This window comes from Paralichthys olivaceus, chromosome 11, assembly GCF_024713975.1.
Source record: "Paralichthys olivaceus isolate ysfri-2021 chromosome 11, ASM2471397v2, whole genome shotgun sequence".
In the NCBI taxonomy this organism is placed as follows: Eukaryota; Metazoa; Chordata; class Actinopteri; order Pleuronectiformes; family Paralichthyidae; genus Paralichthys; species Paralichthys olivaceus.
Window position 1 is genome coordinate 19,825,074 of NC_091103.1, and position 25,689 is coordinate 19,850,762.

General features: G+C 39.3%; 1 protein-coding gene across 12 annotated transcripts in view; it reads left to right on the forward strand.

Moving 5' to 3' along the window:
* The first annotated feature begins 3,541 nt into the window (after positions 1 to 3,541).
* synrg (synergin, gamma) overlaps positions 3,542 to 25,689 on the forward strand; it is a 32,539-nt gene continuing 10,391 nt past the window's right edge. For 3 of the 12 annotated variants that reach the window (XM_069533907.1, XM_069533909.1, XM_069533911.1), the window contains exons 1-16: positions 3,542 to 3,656; positions 7,567 to 7,607; positions 8,713 to 8,900; positions 9,332 to 9,459; positions 9,788 to 9,893; positions 9,999 to 10,110; positions 11,098 to 11,499; positions 12,722 to 13,000; positions 14,171 to 14,251; positions 14,374 to 14,570; positions 15,490 to 15,735; positions 15,839 to 15,978; positions 17,274 to 17,398; positions 17,937 to 17,999; positions 19,215 to 20,183; positions 25,120 to 25,671. In XM_069533907.1, coding sequence (XP_069390008.1) covers positions 3,565 to 3,656; positions 7,567 to 7,607; positions 8,713 to 8,900; positions 9,332 to 9,459; positions 9,788 to 9,893; positions 9,999 to 10,110; positions 11,098 to 11,499; positions 12,722 to 13,000; positions 14,171 to 14,251; positions 14,374 to 14,570; positions 15,490 to 15,735; positions 15,839 to 15,978; positions 17,274 to 17,398; positions 17,937 to 17,999; positions 19,215 to 20,183; positions 25,120 to 25,671 — 3,721 coding nt within the window. In that variant the 5' untranslated portion in view covers positions 3,542 to 3,564. The remainder of the gene's footprint in view (positions 3,657 to 7,566; positions 7,608 to 8,712; positions 8,901 to 9,331; positions 9,460 to 9,787; positions 9,894 to 9,998; positions 10,111 to 11,097; positions 11,500 to 12,721; positions 13,001 to 14,170; positions 14,252 to 14,373; positions 14,571 to 15,489; positions 15,736 to 15,838; positions 15,979 to 17,273; positions 17,399 to 17,936; positions 18,000 to 19,214; positions 20,184 to 25,119; positions 25,672 to 25,689) is intronic. The other 9 variants (XM_069533908.1, XM_069533910.1, XM_069533912.1 and 6 more) reach the window with 5 other exon arrangements.

Genomic DNA, 25,689 nt, shown 5'->3' on the forward strand with positions numbered 1-25,689 from the left:
GTTTTTGCATAAATGTGATGAGGAGGGAAAGTTTCTCTTTTCTCACCTTGATTCTTAATTGGATTAGGTCTTGATAGTTTGGTTATGTACAGATGGAAAGATTTTAATTTTTATTGAGATAATTATCATATTATTGTTGCAGGAGAAAAAGAACCATGAATATCAATACATTTTTTTATCCATCCATTTAAGATAAGAATAATCTTCTTCTATGATTGTAAACTTGACAGTTTGGGTTCATACTAAAATCAAATAATTTGAATGTTTTCTCACATTTCACACACTGGATAATCTATTGAATATTTAAGAAATGAATAAACATGTTAATAACGAGAAGAAATGTTGGCTGTAGTTGAAAAAAATAGATTAACTTATAGGTCCAGTGTTTAAGATTTAGGTGAAAGGGATCTATTGGCGGAAACAAATGTGTTTCATCTAAATTGTATGAGTTGTTGTTTTCTTAGAACGGGGGCCTTTACATTTAAATACTCCTCCCTACGGAGGCCGCCATGTTTTTTACAATTGTTCAAATTCTACATACTAAATACCTTTAGAGTTTTTATAACAATTAAAGTCTACCACATGTTCTCTTTTATGTTTGGAAGGGGAGGGTGAGGGGAGGGGCATTCAGCTGCAATATTCAATTTCACCACTAGATTTCACTAAATTCTACACACTGTATCTTTAAAAAAAAAAAAAAAATAATAAAGTTCCTCACAAGACCAAAATAAAGAAGATGGAGGACTGGTCACAGTTCATATTGTAGTGGTGCAGATTTCACACATATTTATGTTTAATTCAATCATGATAAGCCAGGGGGGGCCCAGAAGCTGCCCACTCTACCCATCGTTAATTTAGCCTTCCCCAACATGTGTTGCAGGGCTGCAGCCAGGATTTTGCAATGCCTAAAGTTTTGTGAGCTCCTTGAGAACATTTAATGATTTGACAGTTAAATGGTGATACTTACAATACAAGGTTTTTTTTCTGGAAATTACAAACGGTGAGGCTCTAAATGCTTTTCAAAGACTTCCTCTTACTTTCAGGAATGAAATTTTGCTGGAGAGCTATCAAGCGTCACTTCAGTTCCAACAAACATCTTTATACCAAATTTCTGTAAATTCTTAGTGTCTTTAAATTACTTTTACATTGTGTCTTTTATAAGTTATAAGTGGCTATCAACATTTTCCGATTCATCAAAACCGATACTTACTAATAACTAGTCTAAATATTCTCACTTATTCAATTTATTTGTTATATTTTATATATATAACTTTTAACGACACTATCAGGGATTTTCTGGTCGAGAAATACAAAATCTGTTGAATGAATTTATCATCTTTTTTTCCCAAACCTGTAAAAGTTACAAAATTCTAATTGAGAGTCTAGAATTTACTAAATAAAAGAATAATCCTTTTTACAGTTCATATGCAAGTGTAGAGGACAGATGTTTCCTTTGGTCTTTTATTCTGAAACTACTGATACACATGAACTTGGTGTCAGAAATCTTTTATGTTCCTTACTCTTAAAATTATATACTTTGGGCCTGAAAGTTAAGCAGTACAAATTTGGATATATTGAGTCTGAACACAATGGTAGGTTTTTATTGCAACTCCTGCAGATATCACACAAATGTAATGACTGAAATGTCCTTAATTACAGTGCACAATGCTTTTTATCCTCATCTGTTAAAATTGAAATGTTTCTCTCAGTTGTTGGTCACTCTGAAGCCTAAATGGTTTCATTAGTCTCTCTGTCATGTATATGGACTCTGAATAATTGCTATTGAATAGAGCGGAGGTATAGGAGAGGCTGAGGGCAGACCAGGTGATGGATAGCAGTGGGGCTTGTCATTCGATGCCTCGCACCACTCTCATTAAGCTGTAAATCTTTGACAACAACACCCACTAAGACAAAGCCAGAGAGGCTGTTTCTTGTTGCTCCACCTTGTCATTGGTGTAACAATGAAACTGCCAAGTGAATTACTTTGTCCGCACACACAAAGGCCTCAGCGACCAGTAAAAATGTTGGACAAGACATCAGGTTATAAATGCAGATGCTGTCCAATACAGCAAACAATTGAAATACCATCTTACATAGCATAGAGCAAATGATGTAATGTTAAATTCAAAATAATTCAAAACCACAGGAAAGTGACTATAAAATATAATTTTGCTATAATAGTGCAGTAATAATAACAAAAAAACATTAATGTATTTTAACAATGTAGATGCATGATATAAGATATAATACGATCTTAATACAGAATGGAGAATCTTTTTGTCACTTTCAAGCTACTTTTTAGATGTTTTTTTGTGATAAAGTATCACCATTTACTTTCAGTCATTATGATCACAGCTACTCGTGCCTCAAATACTCCAACAAGACATAAACAACATCTTCAATCACAGTTTGTTTGGTCAAAACTAGAAACCTGTGCAGTGTCTGGCATTGAGCAAAGTGGGAAACAAGTTAAACATTGACATCTGCTGGTAAAGGACATGAATGCATTGAGAATGTATTCCTGTGTTCTACCAGTAAGGTAGGGCCTCCTCCCAGGGTGAATATCAAATAGTAAATATCAGAGACAAGGCTGGAGAGTAGGTCAGGATAACTGGTTAGTTAGGGTTAGGTTGGAGTCAGGTCAAGCATCATAAGAGTCAACTGGTTGGGGTGGGGGAAGGTTTAAGTTAAGCGAAAACACCTAATTAGGGAAACAAAATGGTAGTGGCAAGACAGTTATGTAATAGTAATAGTGTCATCTCACTCAAATGTACAGCTGCTATAATTAGAAAAAAAGTTAAAAATAACTTTAATTAGCTTCTCTCAATTTACAAAATGCAACTGGCTCCTGTACAAAATGAAGGACGTTTCAGGGCAGGAGTCTTTAGTAAAAGAAATTTAGTAAAAACTTCAGGGGAGGCCTGCTAATCTGGCCTGTTCTCCTGTTGTCCTATCCTGTCCACAGCTCCACAGAAATACAAACAGACATAAATAACACTAAAAGAATATCACTTTTATTTAGTGCCACAAACAAAACATACATTCAGGGACTTCAAATATTCACTTTTACCTAATATATTTGTATTTTTCCCATCATCATAAACCATACCTTACCTATGATACATACAGTACACATCCTGGAACAAATACAACTTTTTGGGGTGTTAAACAAAGATTGGAAAAATATAGAAAGCAACATAGTATAAAAAAAACATATTATATAAGCTGCAAGTGTAGTTCCACAGATCAGCTTGTAAAAATGAGCAGAGCTCTACATGCATTACAGACGCAGTCCTGGTTTTATCCACTGACTTTTTCCTCGAAATACACATTTAGTAGAATATAGTGTAGAATGGCACATGGTACACTGATAGTAACACTACACTGTTGTTCTCCTTTGTATTTTGGTAATACTACTACCAATCTAATCATACCACCACATATCACTTTATACCATATAACCCATGTATTCCACACTGTTTCTGCTGTACTGTATTTGTAGTGCAGCACCTGATCCCTTGAGCACTGTGTGCCTGACAGACCAAACCCAGGCCTCAGTCTCCCATGCGCACCCTCGTCACTGCTGACGTCACACTGCTACCAGCGACCACTGGTATCAAGATGGCGCTGCGGCCAGGATCCGGAGGAGGCGGCAGGTATTTTAGCCCTTTAAAATCAACTCTGTCTCGATAAATACAATATGTCCGCAAGGTAGCCACTTCTGACGGCGGGTTGGCGTCACATTTAGCGGGCGGAGGGAGCCCAGAGGCGGCGTTGGTGGCTGTTTTCTCCCCTGACTTGATGTGTTGGGATGAGATGGCTGGTTGTCAGGTGTCACAGCTAGCAGCGGTTAGCTAGCAGCAGTTAGCTAGCTGCCTCTCCCTGTCAGCAGAGCAGAGATAACGACACAGTTCTTATGTCATCACATTCTGATTCATATCTCTGGCGTTTGTTTTATTCAGTGATAACATACATTTGCATTGTAAATAAAAAAACATATCTTGAACAGAAGGGCCTGTGGACGGCAGCTATTGTTAAAACCCACGTATCTACTTGGTATCGTGCAGGCTGGATGTTTACATGTCGAACAACCAGATGGGACATGAAGATATAACATAAGCTCTCATATTAGTTCATCTTCTCTCCTCTAACTTAACAGATTCCCTCATCAGGATTCAGACTCTTATTCTTTACTAAATTCCACAACCAGCCCTGTCACAGTTCTGTCCTCCAGCTGGTTGAAAAGTTTAGGTGTCATATTAAAGAAGTGGTCTGCAGAGGAAGCCTCATGGTTTTTTCATGAGCTGAACTGGAGCAGCTTGAATAATACATGTGCTCTGGATTACAAGCACCCTGACCAGCCAGCTGATACTGAGCTGACAGGTGAAACCAAAGGCCTCCAGACTGGGAGAATGATGCTGGGCTGTAGGAAAAAGCAGGAGATGTAATGAGAGGAGCTGGAGATAATTGTCACTCTCTGTCGTGTGTTTATCATTCTGCAGATGTCTGGTAGTTATTGATGAGTCAAGTTCGTTTGATGCCTGTTTGTAAAGGATCAAACCACTTGCTCAGAATATTATGCTGAACAACAGTGATAATGGAATGTGCACACGTTTTAAAACCAAGCCAAGTCATTACTTACAATGAGTACTGATGGTGATTTAAAATTGTAATATTTTAATATCAGCTTGCTAAAGTTACTGATATTAAAACTCAACAATATATAGAATTATACCAGAAATATGCAAACCTTTACAAACAATGTTTATTAGTAGAATGAGATTATTTTATCCTTATTGGCCAATCCTTGGATAGAATAGTGCCATTACAGACCATAATATATCCCAACTGTACATGTCATCTGTAACACATTCAAATCCAGTTTAATATTTTAATAATCTACAATATATAATAAATTGTAATGGAAAGACACAATGGTATTGATAGTTTCGGTCTAGATCCAGGAGGTGGAGTAGTGGTGCAGCTTTTAAAAACCTGCATGACAGCTGTAGTAACCTCTGTATTGGATATATCAGTGTTATGAAAACATATAAAGAAGACAAGTTAGTGAGTCAAAGTTGCAGAGGTTGTACCTTCCTCCTGGAGAGTGTGACAGAGATGCATGACATCAATATGATGAGGCGATGATGTCTCCATACAGATTTGTCTGTCTCCGATAGGCCATATGATTACACCATTCATCAGACAGCTGACCTCCTGAATGTCACATGATGTCCAATTGTATTATCCCATTAGTCAAGATTGTATTACTGTGGGGAGAGTTTTTTAACTGCTGACATTTCCAAGTTGGATTTATTGCTGGAAATATAATATTGTCAACGTCTGAATATGTCAACTTTTAAATTATTACAGGCAAATGTTAGTTACAGCTCAAATGCAAATTAGATATTGTATTGTGTTAAAGCTTATCATTTCATAAATATCCTGATATCCTGATTATCTATTTGTTTAGTTATTGACCAAAATGTAAAATGGTAAATAGATGTAAAAACTGTTAATAATCAAGCAGAACAATTATTAAGTCTAAAAAACAAATTGTTTCATCTTACAGATATAAAATGGGTTCAGTGAAAGCCTAGTACTTGTTTTATCTACAGTATAATCCACTAAAAGAGCTGTTTCAGAATAAACAAAAAGTAATTTTAGCGAACCCCTCCCCACCCTGCCTTCTGTCTCGCAGCTTTCAACAGTGCGATGGTGACTTGTTAGTTGAATACAGGTCTTTCTACAATGCACGGGCCTGTCTGTCGGACACAGATGCTATCACTGCTTATCCCCTCTATGTTAATCTGCTCAGCCATGACCTGATATTTGCAGCAGGACGGCGGGCAGAAATGCCACAGCGCTCCTGTAAAAGCTTTTTTTTAAGCTGCAAATCTTACAGGGAGCAGATGTGAGAAATCCTCTGATTTGAGCATTACGAACCCAGTCGTACAACACCAGTATTTTGTGAAGCGTAACATCACTTTCGTTCATGTGTTGTTTTAGTGCAACCAATATTGTCTCATGAGAGATGCCCATGTAAAGGTTTTCATATTCTCTCATTCAATTAGAGCTGAAACAAATTGTCAGTCAAGTATGTTGCTAATTCATTAATTCAGTGTTAACATTTCTTCAAATTCCACTTTCTCATTATTAATAGAAGCTTTTAAGTTTATTTAGCTTTTCTTCTCATATATAGATATTGTGTTGCAGTGAAAGCTATAAAATGGATTGAAAGAAGCTGACTCACAGAAAATTGATTAAGTCATTGATCTATTAGCAAATTAACCAAAAAACCTTCTGGTACCAGCTTCTCATATGTGAGTGCCACGGGGTTGGTTATTTGGAATCAATAATAAGATAATGTTAAAATTAAGTCTGGGAAATTGTAAAAATAAATTATAGAATTAAATAAATATTTGATTAATTGAAAAATAATCAAAAGGGTTAATTGATGATGAAAGTAATCATTAAAATAAGCCATAGTGCACTTTTTTAATACTAAAAAGTAACACTTTGTTTGTAATGAAAAATCCAAATCAAAGCTATGCTGTATATGTCATGGAGAGTTAATAATTGTCTTATACTTGCTCCCAGTTAGTTCCCTGCTTATTACAATGTCACTCACCTATTGGATTAGTGAGGATAAAATTCTGCTTGCAGTCACAGGCACCAAAGGCCCAGCTGGCTTATTGCTCTGTTTGTTTCTGCATCATCAGTCCCCGCCTGAAGAACCGAGCTGTGAGAAGTTATTTGACAAATAGCTGAAGGCCTGTGTGGGTTGGCTCCGGCGAGGGACAGACTTGGCCGACTTTTTGAGACTACTTCTGACTAAAGGCCCATTTCTCAGCACAGACCCAGTGACAGAGTCCAAGTCGCCTGGGGAAACTAAACTGCACCAGTTTTGGTGCTTTTTGGCGTATTGTGAATGGATCAGTGTCAGAAAATTCAGCCTGAATCTGCTAAGTAATGCAAAACTACTGTTCTCTCTCCTGGCTCGTTCGGTATCTGCCGGGTTTTGCTGACAACAAACTTATACTGCATATATTTTCCTTTTTTTCCTGTTAGATTTAGTTTTTGTAGTCAAAGCAGTTTTTAATAATGTGATGTTTGGAGAATAAATTACAGCAACAGCATGATAACACTCTTTCAGATGCGGTCAGAGTTAATGAACCAGTAAATGATGAAGAAAATGTCACAAACTGAACAGCAAGCCATTATCAAACATACATGTATGTAATCGTGTAGTTTCACAATTAACAATATAAAACAAGGCTTTTATTTTATGTTCAGTTGAGTCATTTCGACTTAATCCAGATCCAAAGTAGCTACAGAACAGACTTGTATTTACACTCAAATACTCAATAGCACAGTTTATAGCTCTGAAAAATAACCTTTTGTCAAAAGGTTTCACATCTCATTGACTAAAATGTTTTAGTGTTTCACTTGCAACTGTGAAAAAAACTATTACTGATGCAGTAATGGCCTCATAATGGCTTCAGAGGGTATAACTCTTTTTATGTCTATGAATCTCATAACTTGTGTTTTTTTTCCCTCCTATAGTTTTATGTATCCTGTTGGAGGGGGCTTGGGACCACCACAAGGTGAGTCACTCAAACGTTGACAAAAGTTTAAAATGTTTCATCAGAAGCTGACCAAATAAATGGGAAGTTCACTGTAGTCAGTGAGATAGCATTTGAGTTTTAAATGTCAGTATATCTGGAGTAGAGCCTGACTGATATGAATTATTTGGTTCCGATGCAAATATTATTATTAGAATTTGTTTAAATTAATTGTATATATATATATATATATATATATATATATATATATATATATATTCTCCCCCCCAAAGAATAACTAAATAAAAAACACAAATACAACCAAATAAATAGAACTTTGATAGAAGAAAATAAATTATTTATTATCTTTCCTTCTTTGTTAACATCTTTGTAAACATTGTATTGATCATTGTTAACATCTAAAAAGTAAATAATTATAACACACTATGATTTGTTTTTTGGTAAAGTAAAAGTTTTGATATCAGCAAACATAAATGCAGTTGCATAAATGTCTGTGATGGATCATATTACTCAACTTTTATCAGTTGGGCTCTAATTTTGAGGGAATTTTTTTTTTTTTAAGTTAGAGATATGATTATTTTTTTATTAAAAAGCCTTGATGTTTTACAATGTTGTAAAACCATTTTAGTGTAAAAAAGACTGCTGCAGATACTGAATCACTGATTTCGTCATTAAGCTGTGCGTTAGATTTAGGCTGTTGACTTTGCAGTAACACACCACTGGGACAAGCATCTCTCAGGCATCATTACATGCTCCCGTTAACAATGTCATTTTAGTCAGACAAATTAGAATATCTGCAGCCTCCTAAACGGCCCATTTATTCATGCCGGTTGAGCCCAAACTTAGTGAATCATCTTGAGGCTCCAGTAGGAGCTGGCTGCTCAGCTCTGACTGACAGCTTACACAGCATCTGTGAAAATTACAAATTTTCACTACTTCTTATCCTCTCCTTTTGTTTTATTCCAAGCTGTTACATACTTTTTCCAGCTGTACAGGAAATGGATTTGCAGTACTGTATCATAACCAGATTCTAGTTTCCAAACTCCACATTTTTTATGAACTTTTCCTCACAGTACTAGACATACTGTCATGCTTCAAATAGTAGCATCTGTGTGTGTTTCTCCAGGCCTGGTGCCCATGCAGCAACAGCAGCAGCAGCAGCAGCAGCAACAACAACAGCAGCAGCAGCAGCAACAGCAGCAACAGCAGCAACAGCAGGGCTTCCCTATCATTCCAGTTATGCAACCTAACATGCAGGGGATGATGGGAATGAACTTTGGGGGTCAGATGACCCAAGGAGCCATGCCTATGCAGGTGAGATTCTGTGTCTGTAATAGGTTTGTAGAGTTTCATTGAGCTTCTAAATGCTGTGTTTGTCTTTCCATTATTTTGAGGGCAAAATAGACCATTTTAGTTCCTGGAATGTCTGCGTTTACTGCATTTTAACAAACTTTAAACGTAAATGTGGGCTTCCAGTAATAAATACATAAATACTGTACTGATTTAATTGACTTCATTCAAGTAGAGGCCTTTACAGTGCCTCATGACCCTGCTTGTGTCCAAAAGAATCCAGTCACACTGTTTTAAACATAATTATTCATCATTATCACCATTATCACCATTAACAAGGTTCTTTAATCCCTTCCCTTCTTATCTTCAAAATAAAGTAAAAGCAGTTTAACGATATGAATGCTGGATTTCTGAGCTGCTCTTTTATATCTCTGTTTGTGTTTTTGTCCTGACAGGGCGGGATGGCAATTGGGTTGCAGACCCCCGGTATGCAGTTTTTAGGTCAGCCACAGTTTATGGGTATGAGACCTGCTGGACCCCAGTACACTGCTGACATGCAGAAACAAATGGCTGAGGAGCACCAGTAAGACTTCTTTATACTATTATCATGGAAACTGTGCGTAAGACCTGCTTTGCCTAATATGGTTTATAAATGGTCGCACTCTGGAGCCCTGGTTTAGGTCTCATCTCTCCCCTCAGGCAAAAATGCTAATAAATACTTCTACAATTTTACAAATGTTTATATATAAAGCTAAATGGCTTGAGGGATGCATTAACTCTGACAAAGACCAATTAATATTCACTTTATTCCCCTCAATGTATAGATTAGATTGAAATCAATTATGTTTTGACTTTTGGAATATTAAATGTTTGTCTCTACAAATGATGTATGTACTCTTCTTGCTGTTTAGAAAGCGTCTGGAGCAGCAGCAGAAGATGCTGGAGGAAGACAGGAAAAGAAGACAGTTTGAGGAGCAGAAACAGAAGCTGAGGCTGCTCAGCAGTGTCAAACCCAAGGTGAGTCTCTCTGCACATTATGATTATCTTACTGTTTTTCTCACATATCTACTTCTCACCTTTCAAACTCTCTGGGCTCTTGATTCACTGCTGTGTTGTCCTCAGACAGGGGAGAAGAGTCGTGATGATGCCTTAGAGGCAATCAAAGGAAACCTCGACGGCTTCAGCAGGGATGCGAAAATGCACCCCACTCCATCATCACAGACAAAGAAGCCAGGTAGAGTCACTTGAATGCTTTTAGTCGTAATCCTTGGGATTTTTCATGTAGTGGCTCCCCATCAACAGATCTGCTGTCTGTAACTCTAATACCTTTGTCTGAGATTAATTGGATTAGAGACAGGTCAGCATGATGGTCACCCAGCCAGCAGCCAGAAGAGCGATGTTTGGGAATTTCTGTAGTATACAACATGCATTTTTGTTTCTTTATATTATTTCAGTCTGTATTGTCACTGTCACTTTTGAGTGATTTTTCAGTAACATAACAAGGATTGATTCTTAAGAGCAGAGGTTACTAGTGCTAGCAGCAGGGGTGGACTGTTTCTGGATAAATGGGGCATTGCATCTTTTGCAACAATGAGTTAAAGCACCAGGTTGCGTCATTGTCTGTGTTGAAACCTTCCCTCATGTCTGCAGGAACATGTGTGCACGTATCTCTTCCCCTCTTCACACAAACAAAAACATTATTTTTTTGTGGTTAAATGCATGTCTCATAAAGTCTTGAGCGACTCATACAAACACAAACTAAACTTCAGTACTGTTCAGGTCCTAATAGTCAGGACTTCTGATAAGTGCTGGTGTTTAGTTGGGGATTTAGGATATACAGTATGGCAGGGTAATACAGCACTGTGCGTCTGCCATGATCCTGAAGCAGCGGCAGCAGAGGGCCATAGGCAACATAGGGAAACCCTTGTTCCTAACCTTTTCGTTCATAGAGCATTTAACATGAAGCAAAGATTTTCTTGATGTTTTGATCCAGTCCAGAGTCCTGACTCCCAGTTTTGGAACCTCTGCTCTAAAGCAATTCTGGTGATGAAATACTGATTATTAGTCAAACTGTTTAGAAAAACTTTGAAATTGTAGGTCCTCAATTTCTGTTCTTGCATAAAATAGTGGTTCACTGTTGCAATGTGCAGCCCTTAATTCATTCTCCATTGTAGCGTGTGTCATGTGTTGTGCCATCATCATTATTTCTTCATTTTTGCAGACTCATCGCCATCACACCCGTCTGTCTCCACTCACTCACTCCCTCCAGCTTTGTCTGAGGACAATGATGAGTTTAGTGACTTTCAGGGGCCTTTAGATACCCCAGCTTCCTTCTCTCCACCCTCCTCTTCATCCACCTTTGGCCTTTCCTCTCAGGCTCACGTCCAGCCTGCATCCCCTGCCCCTAAGACAGGTTCCTCTGAGGACGATGAGTTTAGTGACTTTGTTCAGGGTCCTATAAACACTATCCCTTCCTCCAGCGTCCACATCTCCTCTCAAGAGCAAATTCATCCTTCGTTCCCCTCCTCACAATCCCTCCCTCAGTCCCTCCCTGCCTCTGTGTCCGTTCCCACTGCCTCCCAACACTGTGCTGTCAACACCAGCTCCCAATCTACATTTCAAGGTAACTCTTCTTTTGCTTTGTTGACACCTCCCCTACCATCCCCATAATTTACACTCAACCATTTTTTTTTATTCATAGTGTTCCTATTATTGCTGATGCTGAATCTTTTAATTTTTACCTCTGGATTTTGGGTTGGCCTTGGCCTGCATTGTGTGTGAGAGCATGCCACCAGCACGGCAGATGGCCTCATGACCTACACTTTAAAAGATATCAGACACTCCAAACTAGGGAAACAAGGAGGTAGAATAAATAAGACACCCAATGTACTTCATCCTTAAAGAGAATATTAGTAGGTTTTTAAATAAGAAGTAGTTTAATTAATCAGTGTATGATTTGTGCTTTTAGAGAAGATTGTCACTCTCGTTTGTCGTGTGTTGGCTCTTAGTCTCCACACCATGGACACACCTGGACAGTACGGTGAGATCACCTCCTGTCCAGGGAAAAGTCCAGTGTCGCCCCCAATTCTCTGAGACATTTCTGGCCTAGTTGTTTAACATCTGGAATTAGCAGATTAGATGGTGTCAGGATGCTTGCCGCTGATAGAGCAGAATAGAGACCTGAGGCAGTCTATAAAAAATCAACATGATTCATATATAATTTGCATGTAGTGCAGAAAATAATGTGTGACATTAAACAAATATAAAATGGTGATACTAACAAAGCCTGCTGCAGATTTTATCAGGAGTGCAAGACATTGCTTTTCTTATCAAGTAACATTAAATAAGGTCTGATGATGGCCTTAATTATTAGTGAATGTGGCAAAAAGGTATTGCTTTCTGCAGAATATATAAAAACAAGGTATATGTGCTGATGTAGTCCCGCGAGCAGTTTTGAAAACTCTTTTGCTCTGTCCACTGCTACGCAGGTGCAAGTGCAGCGCAAATTGCGTTGTGTGTGTGAAAGGGCCATGACATAGTTGGTAGGACTACATTCTATCATCTGAATATACCGGTGTGTACTTGTGGAAGACATAAAAAAACTGCCTATAAATCAAGAAACCTTTAATGAGTATTATTAGCTGCTTCAGTCACTTTTCAATGAATTTTAGTCGCTACAAGTTAAGATTTAACATTGACGTTTCTCACATATAAAATGACAGATTGTAAAAAAAATTTTTTTACATTCAACAGCAGATGCTTTGTTAAGAGTTGTATACAACAGCTTGGTACATTCCCAGCTAGTTTGTGTTATAAAGAAGCTTGTTCCTCATTCACCCCTCTAGGCCCGTCCTTGGAAGAGAAGCTATTCTCCTCATGTGATCTTACTGCTGATAAGATGGCCCAGGTTAGCTTTAAATCCAGGCAGAGTTTGGCTGAAATGGGCACTAGAGCTAAAGTTTCCACCCAGTTTCAATCCAGCACTAAAGCAAGGAACTGGGCTGTGGCCCCCAAGGACTTGAGTTCTGTCTTCGTCACTGCAAAGGTACCTGAGGCCCCAGTCTCAGCACCCAGCGTGTCTCCATCAGCTGTCGATCCTTCCTCCCAAACCAGTAGAGAAAGTGGTGAGAGAAGTGCCTGTTTATTAGACTTTGTAGCTGCTTCTTCTCTCCATTACTTTGCTGCAGCATTAACACACAATCAAGGGAGTTTTCTTTTTTCTTTCGCAGGGAAATAATCTCACTTAACAAAATAATTCTGCACCTTCTGCACAAACTTAATCTGTTTCTATTTCTGTGGGTCATAATTGGTTTATGACAGATTCTTGACCGGGCATCTTACTATCGTAGGCTAATCGCTGTAAAATGAAATCACCTTGACATTTTCTTCAACTTTTGAGATTATTACAGAGTCGCTGTGTATTTGAGGTGGCCTCCCTGGTGTCTTCACATCATCTCATAAGTCTCTGCTCTCATTTCTGCCTGCTTTATTCCTCTGTTACTTCTGGCCCAGTCTTATTAGAGGGGCCTTCTTATGTTGCTGCTGTCTGCACACACTTTGGAAATGGACTGTGTCTGTCGAGGTCCTGGGGTAATACCTGCTGCCTCAATAAGATGCCATCTGTTCTCTTGCCATGTACTACCCTCTCAGAGAACAACCTCTGGTGCATGCTGACTGCTTTGGTTTAACAGGGATCCGCATGGATTGGCAGGTGCCACTTGGGCCCAAACATAAGGCTGATTGTGCATGCTACTCCTTTGTGCTGAAATGTGTTTGTCTGTGTCCTCCCTGTCAACACGGGAAATATAGAGGCTCATCATGAAGACCATGGAGATTTGTAATTAGATTAATTTAACTGCCCAAGACTAATGGGAGTATTATGTGCATAGTGTCTGCCTGAGTAAACAGAATATGTGTTAGGAACTCCAAACAAACAATTGCTTTTTTTAATAATGTTTTCTCAAGCTATTTGTAGTGTGAAAAAAGTTCATTTAGGTCAATGTCAGCAGTCGAATTCGATTTTTAGTTATCTTTGCTTACAAGGCAGTCTCCTTTCTCACCTCTCCTTAAATCTGGAAATCGCTCACAGATTGATTTATAGATGTCTGACATGGCAGAGTGTGCAGGGGAGCGTTACATCTGCACCGTGCCTGCCAGACATCAGGTGTATGATTTTTGTCGAGTTCGATACAAAGCAGGGGCTCAGCTGCCAAGATGCTTGGCAAATTGTAAGCCTGGACAAGGCTTTAGGTAGAGCAACTAACTGTGTTTGTGTGTGTGTCCGCCTCTGACAGCAGGTGTTGGCGTGTACCCACACCAAGAGCACATTCAGCCCATGCTGCCAGCTTGGGCGTACAATGACAGCCTCGTCCCAGGTAAATGTTTACACATGAAAATGTCTACTGTAGTATACCAAATATTCTGCAAAGAAATGTCACTAATGACTATACTGAATACTATAATTCATGAATATTTTCTTCTGATTATCTTTCCTTAGAAATGTTCAAAAAGATTCATGAGTTCACCATGACCCCAGCAGGGATAGACACAGCCAAGCTCTACCCGATATTAATGTCATCAGGTCTTCCCAGGGAAGCACTGGGGCAAATCTGGGCCTCAGCCAACCGCACAACACCTGGCATGCTGACCAAGGAGGAGCTTTACACTGTACTTGCACTAATTGGTGTGGCGCAGGTAAACAGTGTAGTCTAGATAAATGATCCACTTAAAACGGCTTTGCTTATCAGCCCCCGTGGCTTCCACAGAGCTGTGCCACAAACTCCACACTGAAATTAGACAGGCTTAGCTAGAAAGAGGGAGAAAGAAGCGGCGCGGTAAATCAGCCCAGGGCTTGTGAAGCGTTTTAAGCAAAATACTGACTGAGTCCACATCAGCCAAGTTTGGCAGGAGACTTCTTATCATCGTCAGCCTGGGCCTGTCATCACCACCCCTGGGAGGATGCAAATCTGCAGGCAGCTCACTGCATGCCACCACTACCGGAATAATAAGACACCTTGTTGATATAAATCTTCAAGAGCCTCAAAACACAAGCACAACAAGGAGGTGTCAGAGGAACTTGACTGTGTTGAATAATTTATATGCAAACATTTTTTCATAGTTCAATGATAATAAGTAGCCAATAAGATGTGATATCTATCTATCTATTTAATTTGACAGGTGAAATCGTCATTTTAGATTAGCAAGTATTTTAGGTGGTGTTCAATTATTTTTTATATTGCTAAAAAAAATCCAATGAAAAGACCAAAGCAACAATCTGCTTGTCTCAATACTTTCTCTATTCCCCACTCCTGGCATGTGTTACCCAGAGGCAGTAAATTGTGTATTTGTCAGGTACTATATTTAGTAGTGGACTGATACACATTTGTGAAACAGAAAAATCTATAGGCCTGAATCAACCTAAACCATAGTTAGTTTGTAATAGGGCTCATTGATGTGAGGTCTGTGGCACAGTGTTATAACATATATTAGGCTTTGGCATCAAAGACAATACTTGTTAGATGGATCAGTTCATTGTTGGCTTCATTCTATTTATTGTATTAATTAAAAGCATAGCACTTTGTTGAATCCTTGAAAACTGTTTCCTTTGTTCCAGAGTGGCCTCCCCGCAATGAATGTGGAAATCCTCAGTCAGTTCCCCTCTCCACCAGTGCCCAATCTGCCAGCCCTGACTATGGCCATGGCCCCTGTTATGCCCCAGCACCAGCAGCCCATGATAACACAGACCCCGGTCTCTATGACCATGCCCTCACCAACACCACCGGTCATGGCCATGACATCGGCAGCACCAACTCATCCGCCCACAAACACTAACTTCATCGCCAGCTTTCCTCCTGCACAGGTATCACATGCTTGCGATCCAGCCTTTCCCTGGTCACTGTTTTTTTGCAGTGATTACTGTAATTACTCATTAACTCACATCTTAATAACTGTTGTTGATCCAGGCGACCAAGACAGATGACGATGACTTCCAGGACTTCCAGGAGGCTCCAAAGGCAGGAGCAAAAGACCAGGCTTTCACTGAGTTCCAGGGGGAGTCGGGAGGAAGTTTCCCCACCACCACAGCACCTCAGCTACAAAGCAGGTACAGTGTCTGAGTGCTATGTATAAACCAGTATAGTAGTTGGTGACATCCACCAAAAGTTTACAATACAAAAACTAAATATCTTCAGTGTCACTCATTATATTTTTGGAGTGTTTTGGGTTTAATATTCAGTCTTGGTTGGTTTATTTATAGCTGAGTTATTCTGCATAATACTTCTGTCTTAGAAGCCTTACAGTCAGACATATTGTCTGAATATCTCACTATAACCTCCTCAGAATAACAATGAGTTTGGGTCGTCTCCTAATGAATTCATTTCAGTGGACAGTAGATAAGCTCATTTCTTTATATTACTTTCCACTCATATGGAGAAACTGTCCTTTCATTGAGAGTGAGCTGAAAGGTAATTATCAACTGAAAGACAAAGAGAAAGCTGAGCTGAACTATCCCACGTCTATGTGCTGTAGGCGTTTTTTAATTCTCCTCTATGAAAACATACCCTCCTGACTGTAACAAGAATTTCCCTCAGTCTGAGATAGTTGTCTAATTAAATGTGAGACTGAAAGGCTCTTGTTAGGTTGCTAGTTGAAGTGGCAAGCATATCTTACTGTCAGCTGTCCTGCTATGAAAGAGCTTTGAGGAAATGAACATTCACTGGAAAATGAGCTTAATGATTTCCGTTATTGCTTGCTTCTTGCATGTTATCAAATCAGCAACATTTGCAGTGTCCAGTCATATTTATATGTATTCTCAAATTTGCTTTTAGTATCTCACAATAGCAGCAGAACACACAAACTGTCATGTTAATCCATACAAAAAGTGTGAAAACAATAATTTGTGTTTTTACTGAGAGTTATATGCCAGACTATATCTTGACTTGGCTTTGATGATGGTTCAGCAACTGCTCTCAGCCAAGTCCTCCACATAACTCTGATGATTCTAAGTGAATTGTAACAATTAAATATAACATGTTAATTAGCCAGCTGTTTTCTAGTCATTTTGCAAAGCTTAACTATTTAGCAGTTGTAGCTTTTTATTTTGTGTAGGTATTGATCAAATCAACCTTTTCATCTCTCTACCTTTACGTGAGTGTGAATGAGTATATTTTAATGAAGTATTTTCTTGTTTAAACATGGATGCAACATCATTGTCCCTATAATGGCTAGTAGAAATTATGAAAGATGAAAAAGGGTTTAACAAAAAACTGTGACTCTCTAAACTTTGGGAGCCCTGGGCAAATGTTCAATCAGCTCAGTCAAGCTTATGGGGATTTAACTTTGCTGTTGAACCTCACTCTTCCTGATGTCTGACTATAGCTGACTCTTGTGTCCCTGCAGTGCACCTGCCATGCTGACTCCAGTTTCTGGTTCCTCCTCCGCTTCTGTGACATCCTCTGATAAGTATGCTGTCTTCAAGCAGCTGTCTGTAGATCAGCCTACAGAGCCTACTTCCCATGCCCCAGGTATCTTCCACGTACACCTCATATAGGCTTTATTGTCTGCTCTCCAGCCAGGAAAACCTTCAGAAGAAAGATGAAGGGGGTTATGAAGGGACAGAAATATCATCTTCAATGTTTAAACCAGCACAGCAGGGCTGAGAATGACAGCCCTCCTGCTGCGTTATAGTTAGATAGTGAGCAAATAGAGTGAAACCATCACCTCAGGTGTCCCCTCACTGGGATGGATTTCCACACATTTAACCAAGACTTGACTGTTTTGTAGATTGCGAAATAGTATCCTTTCCTATCCACCTAATACAATATTTTATAACTTCTAGACCAGCATTGATCCCTGAAGGTTCCCTACTGCAACTTTTAGTCATGAGCACATGCAGTTCTATGGAGATATTTTTATCTACTTATAAACTAACAGTTTTTGTTTTTTGGACAATACCTACAGAAAAATATACCATAGAAAATTTCATAAATGCCTGTCTGTCTGATAAATGTGTTGGTTTTTGGTCATACTGATTCACACTCTTTTTTTTTTGTTCTGTTCTAGATATCGGAGACAAATACAGTGTTTTCAGACAGCTTGAGCGACCTGCTGACCAGAAACCAGTTGGTAAGAGACTTCACTACACATCCAAGTCAACACTATTACACTTAAATACACATCTGCAGATTCATTATCATTCTAAATACATTTTGTGTTTTCCTGAGTCAAATTCCTTTGGCTTCTTCCCCAAAAACCAAAATGGACATATTGGGCTCTGAGATGGTTCCTGTGAGCAAATTACTAGAGGGCAAACTTTCAAAAATAGTGTCAACACACATATTTGTCTTTTGGTTGGAACTTGTACCGAAGAGATGGGCGTTAGTGTTTGATTCCCTCTAATTAAACGAAATGTATTGTAACTTGGGTAAAGCTTTCCAGTCACTATAATACCATGTTAATATTGCTCCATGTTTACACTGTATCGGGTACTGCAGTGTTGATACCATTGTGTTTCCCGGCCCTGTTTCATTAGAACAGTTTCCGATGGGGACAGCTCTTACAACTCCAGTAAGTCATGCTTTGCGGTGACCTTTCCTGGGCACATTCAGGCTCCATCTCCTTAATGAGCCCATTAGTTACTGTATTTCTATTCCGCCTCACACGAGTGTGAACAGATTCTCAATTTCAGGCAGTGCATATATTATACAACAACCACTGAAAATCAAGGATGCATTCTGACCTTTTTATGTGGTTTATATCAATGTCATGTTGCATCCATTTGAGAAAGAAGACTGAGAAATTGTATCACTGAAGTTTTTTATTGCATACATGAAGATTCTCCGTCTTATTTCAGTTACTGTTAAACAGTTGGACCTTATCTTTCCTGTAAAGAAAAATATTTTAAGATATCTAATTCATAGAAATATAATAATTCGCAGAAATATGACAAGTCTATTGAATTATTGATCATCAATTCTGCTTAGATATACCTGATCACAGACATTTACAAAATCTATGTTTACAGTCAGTATCATTCCCAATACTGTTTGAAATTGACAAATGTGGCTTGATAATATTCTGTTTTAGTTTGAACAGTCCACTGCATGGTAGTGTGTGTATGTCTCTTTGGGTGGCATTGTTTTTTTTGTGCATTGATGTTTGCAGTTCCTCTGAAGATCGAGCCATACACAGAAATTCAAACTTATTCATGTGCTTATTTTCATGTAAACTGACAGAATCATGGCTATTTCAGCTGAGGGATTTTGTCTTATATCCCCCATATCTATCTGCCATGTTTAATTGTTTTTTTGCTTATCTTAAATTGTTGTCTTTTGTTCACAGGGGAAGGATTTGCAGATTTCAAGTCTGTCAGCGCTGATGATGGCTTCACAGACTTTAAAACCGCCGACAGCGTCTCTCCATTAGACCCTTCAGAACAGGCCAAAATCTTCCAGCCTGCTTTCCCCTCTGCTTTCCCAAACTCTCAGTCTCTACAACAGCTACCACAGCAGCAGCAGCAGCAGCAGCCAGCAGTGTCTCTTTCTCAGTCTAAAAACCCCCTCAACATAGCTGACCTGGAACTTTTCTCTTCTATAGCTCAGTCTACTCCTGCTTCTACTGAGACAAAACCCAGCACCTTCCCCTCTGTCTCAGTGCCCCCCTCTTTAGTGGTCCTACCAGGTGGAGCTAAACCTCCAGGGGGAGGCTCAGATGATTTTGGTGACTTTGCCCTTTTTGGCTCTTCCTCTGACGCAGCTCAAACTTCAGCAGCAGGCGTAGCTGCAGCAGCGCTTCAGGACGACTTTGCAGACTTTATGGCATTCGGAAGTTCTGGTGGGGAGCCTAAAGGCGACAGCAGAGCGGGAGTCCAAGGGGACACCTCTACACAGCAGCGGCCTCAGCAGAACTCTGACAAGTATGACGTATTCAAACAGCTGTCTCTGGAGGGAGGCCTCGCCTACGATGACACCAGGGAGAGTGGCGGCGGCTCCTTCTCATCCCTAAAAAGCGACACAGATGACTTTGCTGATTTTCAGTCCTCGAAGTTCTGCACAGCCCTTGGGGCTTCAGAGAAGACTCTGGTGGACAAGGTGACCGCTTTCAAACAGGGCAAAGAGGACTGTGCCTCTGTTAAGTCTCTTGACCTCCCGTCCATTGGGGGTAGCAGTGTGGGAAAAGATGACTCCGAGGACACGCTCTCAGTGCAGCTGGACATGAAGCTGTCGGACATGGGCGGGGATCTGAAGCACGTGATGTCGGACAGCTCTCTGGATTTGCCGGGTCTCTCTGCCCACCAGCCCCCGGCTACAGGTGAGGAACTAGTGCGTTTGCTCTGGTGAGGCTCCGTCGGGTTACACAGTGTTAATTCCATGGCCAGTAGTGGCCTCTCCTCCTTGGTGCCCATCGACCCAACAAAAAAAAAAGGGATCGGAGGGCAAGTAAGGATTTCAGTATACTCAAAAACACAAGATAGACATAACCCTACATAAATAACATATCATGTTATATCTTTCATACTACATTTCATCATTCTTTAACATATTTATTTATTTATTTACATATTTAATTACTTATTTATTTGAATCTTAGTTCATCCTTTATTTCAACTTTCCCCTCCCTATTTTTCTGCATATATTATTAGTGTCCTGGCCGATCTCTATTTATTTACGAATGATGTGTGCCTGGTTTGGATGTGATGGCAGAATATTTGTAGACTAGGTCCCTAGTCGCTGTCTATGTGACTCGGATTAGGTTCATGTCTGTTATGTCCACATTGCTTCTCCTCAGTGTACTTTTTGTCTCCACAGGCCAGACTGAGCGTGTGAGTGTGTGTGAATGTATGTGGTCGAACGTGTTGTGCAACACGGAGAGGCTGAATAGAATACAGACAACTACAAGGGGTTGTTGTGGCGATGTTCTCTTGTTTATTTTAATCATAGGTTTTGCACAAAAGGCTGCAGTTTACCAAAAGCTTTATCCGATAATTCATCCAACTAACTGTTGACATTTGGTTTGTGCTGCTTGTGCACCAGATAAAATTATTTTAAAAGCCAAATATGAAATTACACCATAAGTAGGACATTTCGCATGCGAGAACAGCAACAAGCTATTTTGAAACAGCTATATTTTGTGTCATGGAAGCAACAGAGATGTGCGTGTGCATCAGCTGTTGTATTACCCTGCAGTATTTTTGGACTTCTCATGCAGTATTATTTCGAATGGCGCTCTAATTATGAGATATTTCCGTAATATCATGTTGGTTTTATCCTCCCCTCTACCTCACATCCATGAAAGTGGAGTTAACGTTGACCTAAAACGTTTTGTTGCGTCATTTACTAAAAGAAAATCAAACTCATTACCATAATAATTGGGTAATGTCCATGTCAGTGCTCCCTCTCTTCCTCTCTCCAGTGCTCATCATTTCTTCACCCAACGTCTCACCTTCCATGTCATGACTCATATCTCACAGAAACACATTCAAGACCAACTCTTAATGTAACCCAAGACAGAACTTATTTTGTCAGGTGAAATCCTTGCAAATGAAGACTTTTGTGATTTGCAACTTAAATTGACCATTTTCTGTGGCTTGAGAAAGTTGACAATGTCCTTACCTGTCGAGTTGAGCACACTAATGTCTGCTTGGATGTTTCTCAGCTTAAAGTATTTCAACATATCAGTTCATTTCTCAGTTTCATCCAAGGAATCCATAATTATTTTATATGACCAGAGGAATTCATAAATGTAAACATCCCCATTGCCTTATTTCAACTCCTGTACAGGAGTCAGATTTTGGATTAACCCAAACAGGCCCCTCTTTACTGAGAGTAAAACACTCTGGAGATGCAGCTAAACATTAGGGCTTCTGTTAATTGGGTGGAAGTAGTTACCCAGGCATGGATACATTCCTAAAAGTCTCCATCATACATTTCTCCTCTACCTTTTTCTGCTGTTCTTGTTCTTTGAGAGCTCTGGGACAAACCTGTCTAAGTTGAATTGTAGCAGACTGAGCAGTTCGAGCACCTCACCACGCTTTGCACTGTAATTCTGGACATGTACGCAATCTTAAAGAGACAGTATTTCTTTTGAAAGCTTCCTTTTGAGTCTGGAGCACAAAAGGAATCAGATTTTCTTTTTTAATTTTTTTTTTAAACCTTATCTGTGATATTGCAGCATGAGTTAATCATGTGTGGCTCTACGGGCTGGCTCTTTGAGAACATAATGACATTCGTATTTACCCTTCCTGCCTTGCTTTTTGCTGCAGTGTGCCTGCCTTTTCAATTTGTGAAATTGACAAGAAAGTATTACCTGATAACCATTTTAACAACAGTATTGCAAGTTGTTTCTATCAAAGGAAAAAAATGTATACTTACAGATTTAATAGTGTATTTTTATTACAGGAATATGAGCTCTTATTTTGAGACTAGGAAGAATCCCTGACCTTGTTGTGATTTGCCAACTATGTAAATTAAATGTAGCTTACAGTATTTAGTTGGATTAAAGTGTTCATTACAGTATTTTTCAGTTCATGCTCTGATCTGAACTTTGTCTTGAGAAAATAATGATGTGCTATTTAGTTTAGGGAAGAGTTTGTGCACATTAGGCCACTTTCGACAAACAAATATTGTATCAAGAGGAAAAGGATACTGTCTCTTTAAATCTGTTTCTGCATCTGTGAATAGATGTAATTAAGGCCCTGTCTGGGATGTCAGGTCTAAGGATGGCCGTCTTTGTTTTCTGTAACCCTTTGAGTGCTTGAATGAGGTCACTTCTCATGTTTACATGCTGATGTTGTGATCTACTCCTCCTAAATTTCCTAGAATAAACACCAGAACTTATCTTATTTCACAATTAACGAAATGCATAAAGAGCCTCTTAAATGGTGGCTTTACAGTCCTTGCTGCTCCTTAAGTGCAGTTTGTACATAAACATTTTAACCATGTGTTCTCCTCATGTCCTCAAAGGGTTAATAACGCCTCCTACCTTGAGCTTGTTCTTTGAATTCTCTTTTCAACCTGGCTTTTCAAATGTTCTGTAATCAAATCTTTTTTCCCCCAAAAAATAACCTGTTGCTTTACCTGCTAATATTAAAACACAGTTTGTTATCTCCCCAGAATTACTGATTTTAGTCTGTGAATGTGCCTTCTCATTCTGGTTTCTGTTTCTATATCCTCGGACTCTCTTTGTTTTACCTTCTCGCTGTTTGTTTTCCTCCCTTTTCTCTTGACTCTGCATGCCCTTGTATCCTAAATGACTGAATTCTAATTTTACAAAGTGTTAGTTTGACAAACCTCTTGTAATGATAGACCTCTTTCACAGTACTTTGTGATCTTTCTCTCTTTCTCTCTACCCATGTTGTTGTAATAAATATGATTGTTGGTATTGCTGAAACGCGTACCGTCTTATTTTCTCCTTTTTCCTTTCTCGAGAGGCCGTAAAGTGATGCGATGTCAGGCTTACAGCTCTAGATCCTTGTCAATTTCACAAATTGCTTTTTGTACCTGAGGGCTCAGTCATGCAAAATAGGAAGGGTTCAGCGCTCGGGTTTGTGTGTTTTGTGTTTGTGAGGGTGTGTGAGAGAAACTGAGCGCGAGACGTGGATACTGAAGGGTTGACAAATGTGTGGAAGCTTTATAGATCTGTCAGTTAGTATTAGTCATTAAAAAACTGATCACAATCAAAACAACGCATGACACACAGGAGAAGTAGTGACAAAGATTGTATTAATGCTTGAACATCCTTCAAGTAGGATTTAGTATGAGGAGATGAGCTTCGACTATTGTCACCAATGAAAACAGGGTCGAGGATTTGTCCACTACAAAAAAACAGCAGCATGTTGAAGTAAATTGATGACAGTAATTTTCTGTTCAAGATTCAGCTCAGACATCAAAACAACACATTCACTCAGTTTGAGATGAATTATTTAACACAATTCACAAAAATATGGGTGAGAGGATGTACTCTTCCAACATGGTGTGTGTTACAACATGTATTATTCAGCTGCTAGGCTAATTACAATGCAGTTGCATCGGATCATAAACGTGTTAATAATATAGAGCATTTGTTTTCATATCTTTTGTGTAAGTGTAAAATATGGGGAGGGAATACCTTACGATACATCCGATCTCATTCTTTAGGCTGTAGCAGTGCAGAATGTGGGATAGATGTAAAGTTACAGGGTCAGTTCACCAAGATTACATAAAACAAAGTTCTCACTTTCCTGTAGTGACATTAAGCAGATATTGGTTTTATTTGCATGTGTTTTCAAAGATCTGTGAAATTTTAGCCTCCTTCTCAGAACAATGGAGGGGAATTGTGTTTCATTTAAGTGAAAATGTACATATTAGAGATTCAACAGAAACATTTCTGTATGATAATTGGTAACGGTCTTTTTCCTTGCACTATCCCACTTTGGTTGAAAGAAGGGCTGCAACCAACAATACACTGATTGCTGATTTTGTTCTTAAATAATGAATTCATTATTTAGTCAATGAAACACCGGTAAACACAAAGTGACTTTATTAAACATCTTAATTTGTCTCATACACAATTCAAAACAATTGACTGTATTAAAAGAAAATAAAGCAGCAAATCCTCTCATCAAAGAAGCTCTAATTAGAAAATGTTTAACATTTGTTACTTGAAGTATTAATCGCAGAGTAAAATAGTTAAAGATTAGCCAATTCTTTATTTTGAGAACCGTTTCATGTCTTCACTTGGAAAACTAACTAAATTCCTTTCTAATCAATTAAAGAACTAGTCGGTGCAGCCCAGTTGAGTAGTGCTAATACAAACTGTTTACAGTGAGGTGTGTTCATTAGGGTAACTTGGATATTGCTTCTAGAAAGATGTTTCAATTAATTTGTGGGTGAGTGTATATAATCTTTAGTCCTGTTGAAGATTAAATAGAAAAATAATAATAACAATAAAATAATCACAATAATATGATTTTTGTCACCACCATTGTGCTTGTGTGGAGGCAGACACTTCAGAGACGGATATCAAACCCTGACAAACAAAACTAGAACTATCGCTATATGAAAAAATATTTTTGTAATTTGGGTGAACTGACCCTTAGAGAGTTTTTTCCTAAACACCTCACTATGGCTAAAGGATTGGATATCACAAGTAACATAGTGATATCAACAGCACTTTTAGTTTCTCATTCAGGCTCATTAATCTACATCCTATCATGACTGCTTCTGTGCTATTCCTAGGAACCACTGGTATGTCTGTGTTGTCATTACAGAAGGAGAAGACCTGAAATTTGACCCGTTTGGCACGTCGGCCCTCAGCACCCTGACCAGCTATGACTGGTCAGAAAGGGAGGAATGTCTGTGTGGTGAGGTCAGAAGACCACAGGTCTTGGAAGGAGCTTCTCTTCCATCCTTAAGCCCACCACAGAGGAAGGAGCTGACCGTTGGCTGTGTCGAGAACATCACAAGCAACTCAATAGCAAAGATCGCCACCTCCTTCCCTACAGAGGAAGGCTCGTCAACAGATGACAAGTTTGAACCCTTCGCCGACTTCAGCTCTGGTGACCATGCTGGTGTTAACGATGAGGACGACTTTGGGGACTTTGCAAGTACCGTTTCTGAAAAATCCGACTCGCCCGCTGCCACAGCTGAAACAGGCTCAGAGGGGAACCAGAGTGAAGCCCCAGATGAGTTTAGTGCCTTCCAGGGCGACAAGCCCAAGTTTGGCAGGTCTGACTTCCTCAAAGCAAGCTCTCAGACCAAGGTCAAGTCCAGTGAGGAGATGATCAAGAATGAGCTGGCAACCTTTGACCTGTCCGTTCAAGGTGAGCCAGTCACATTCA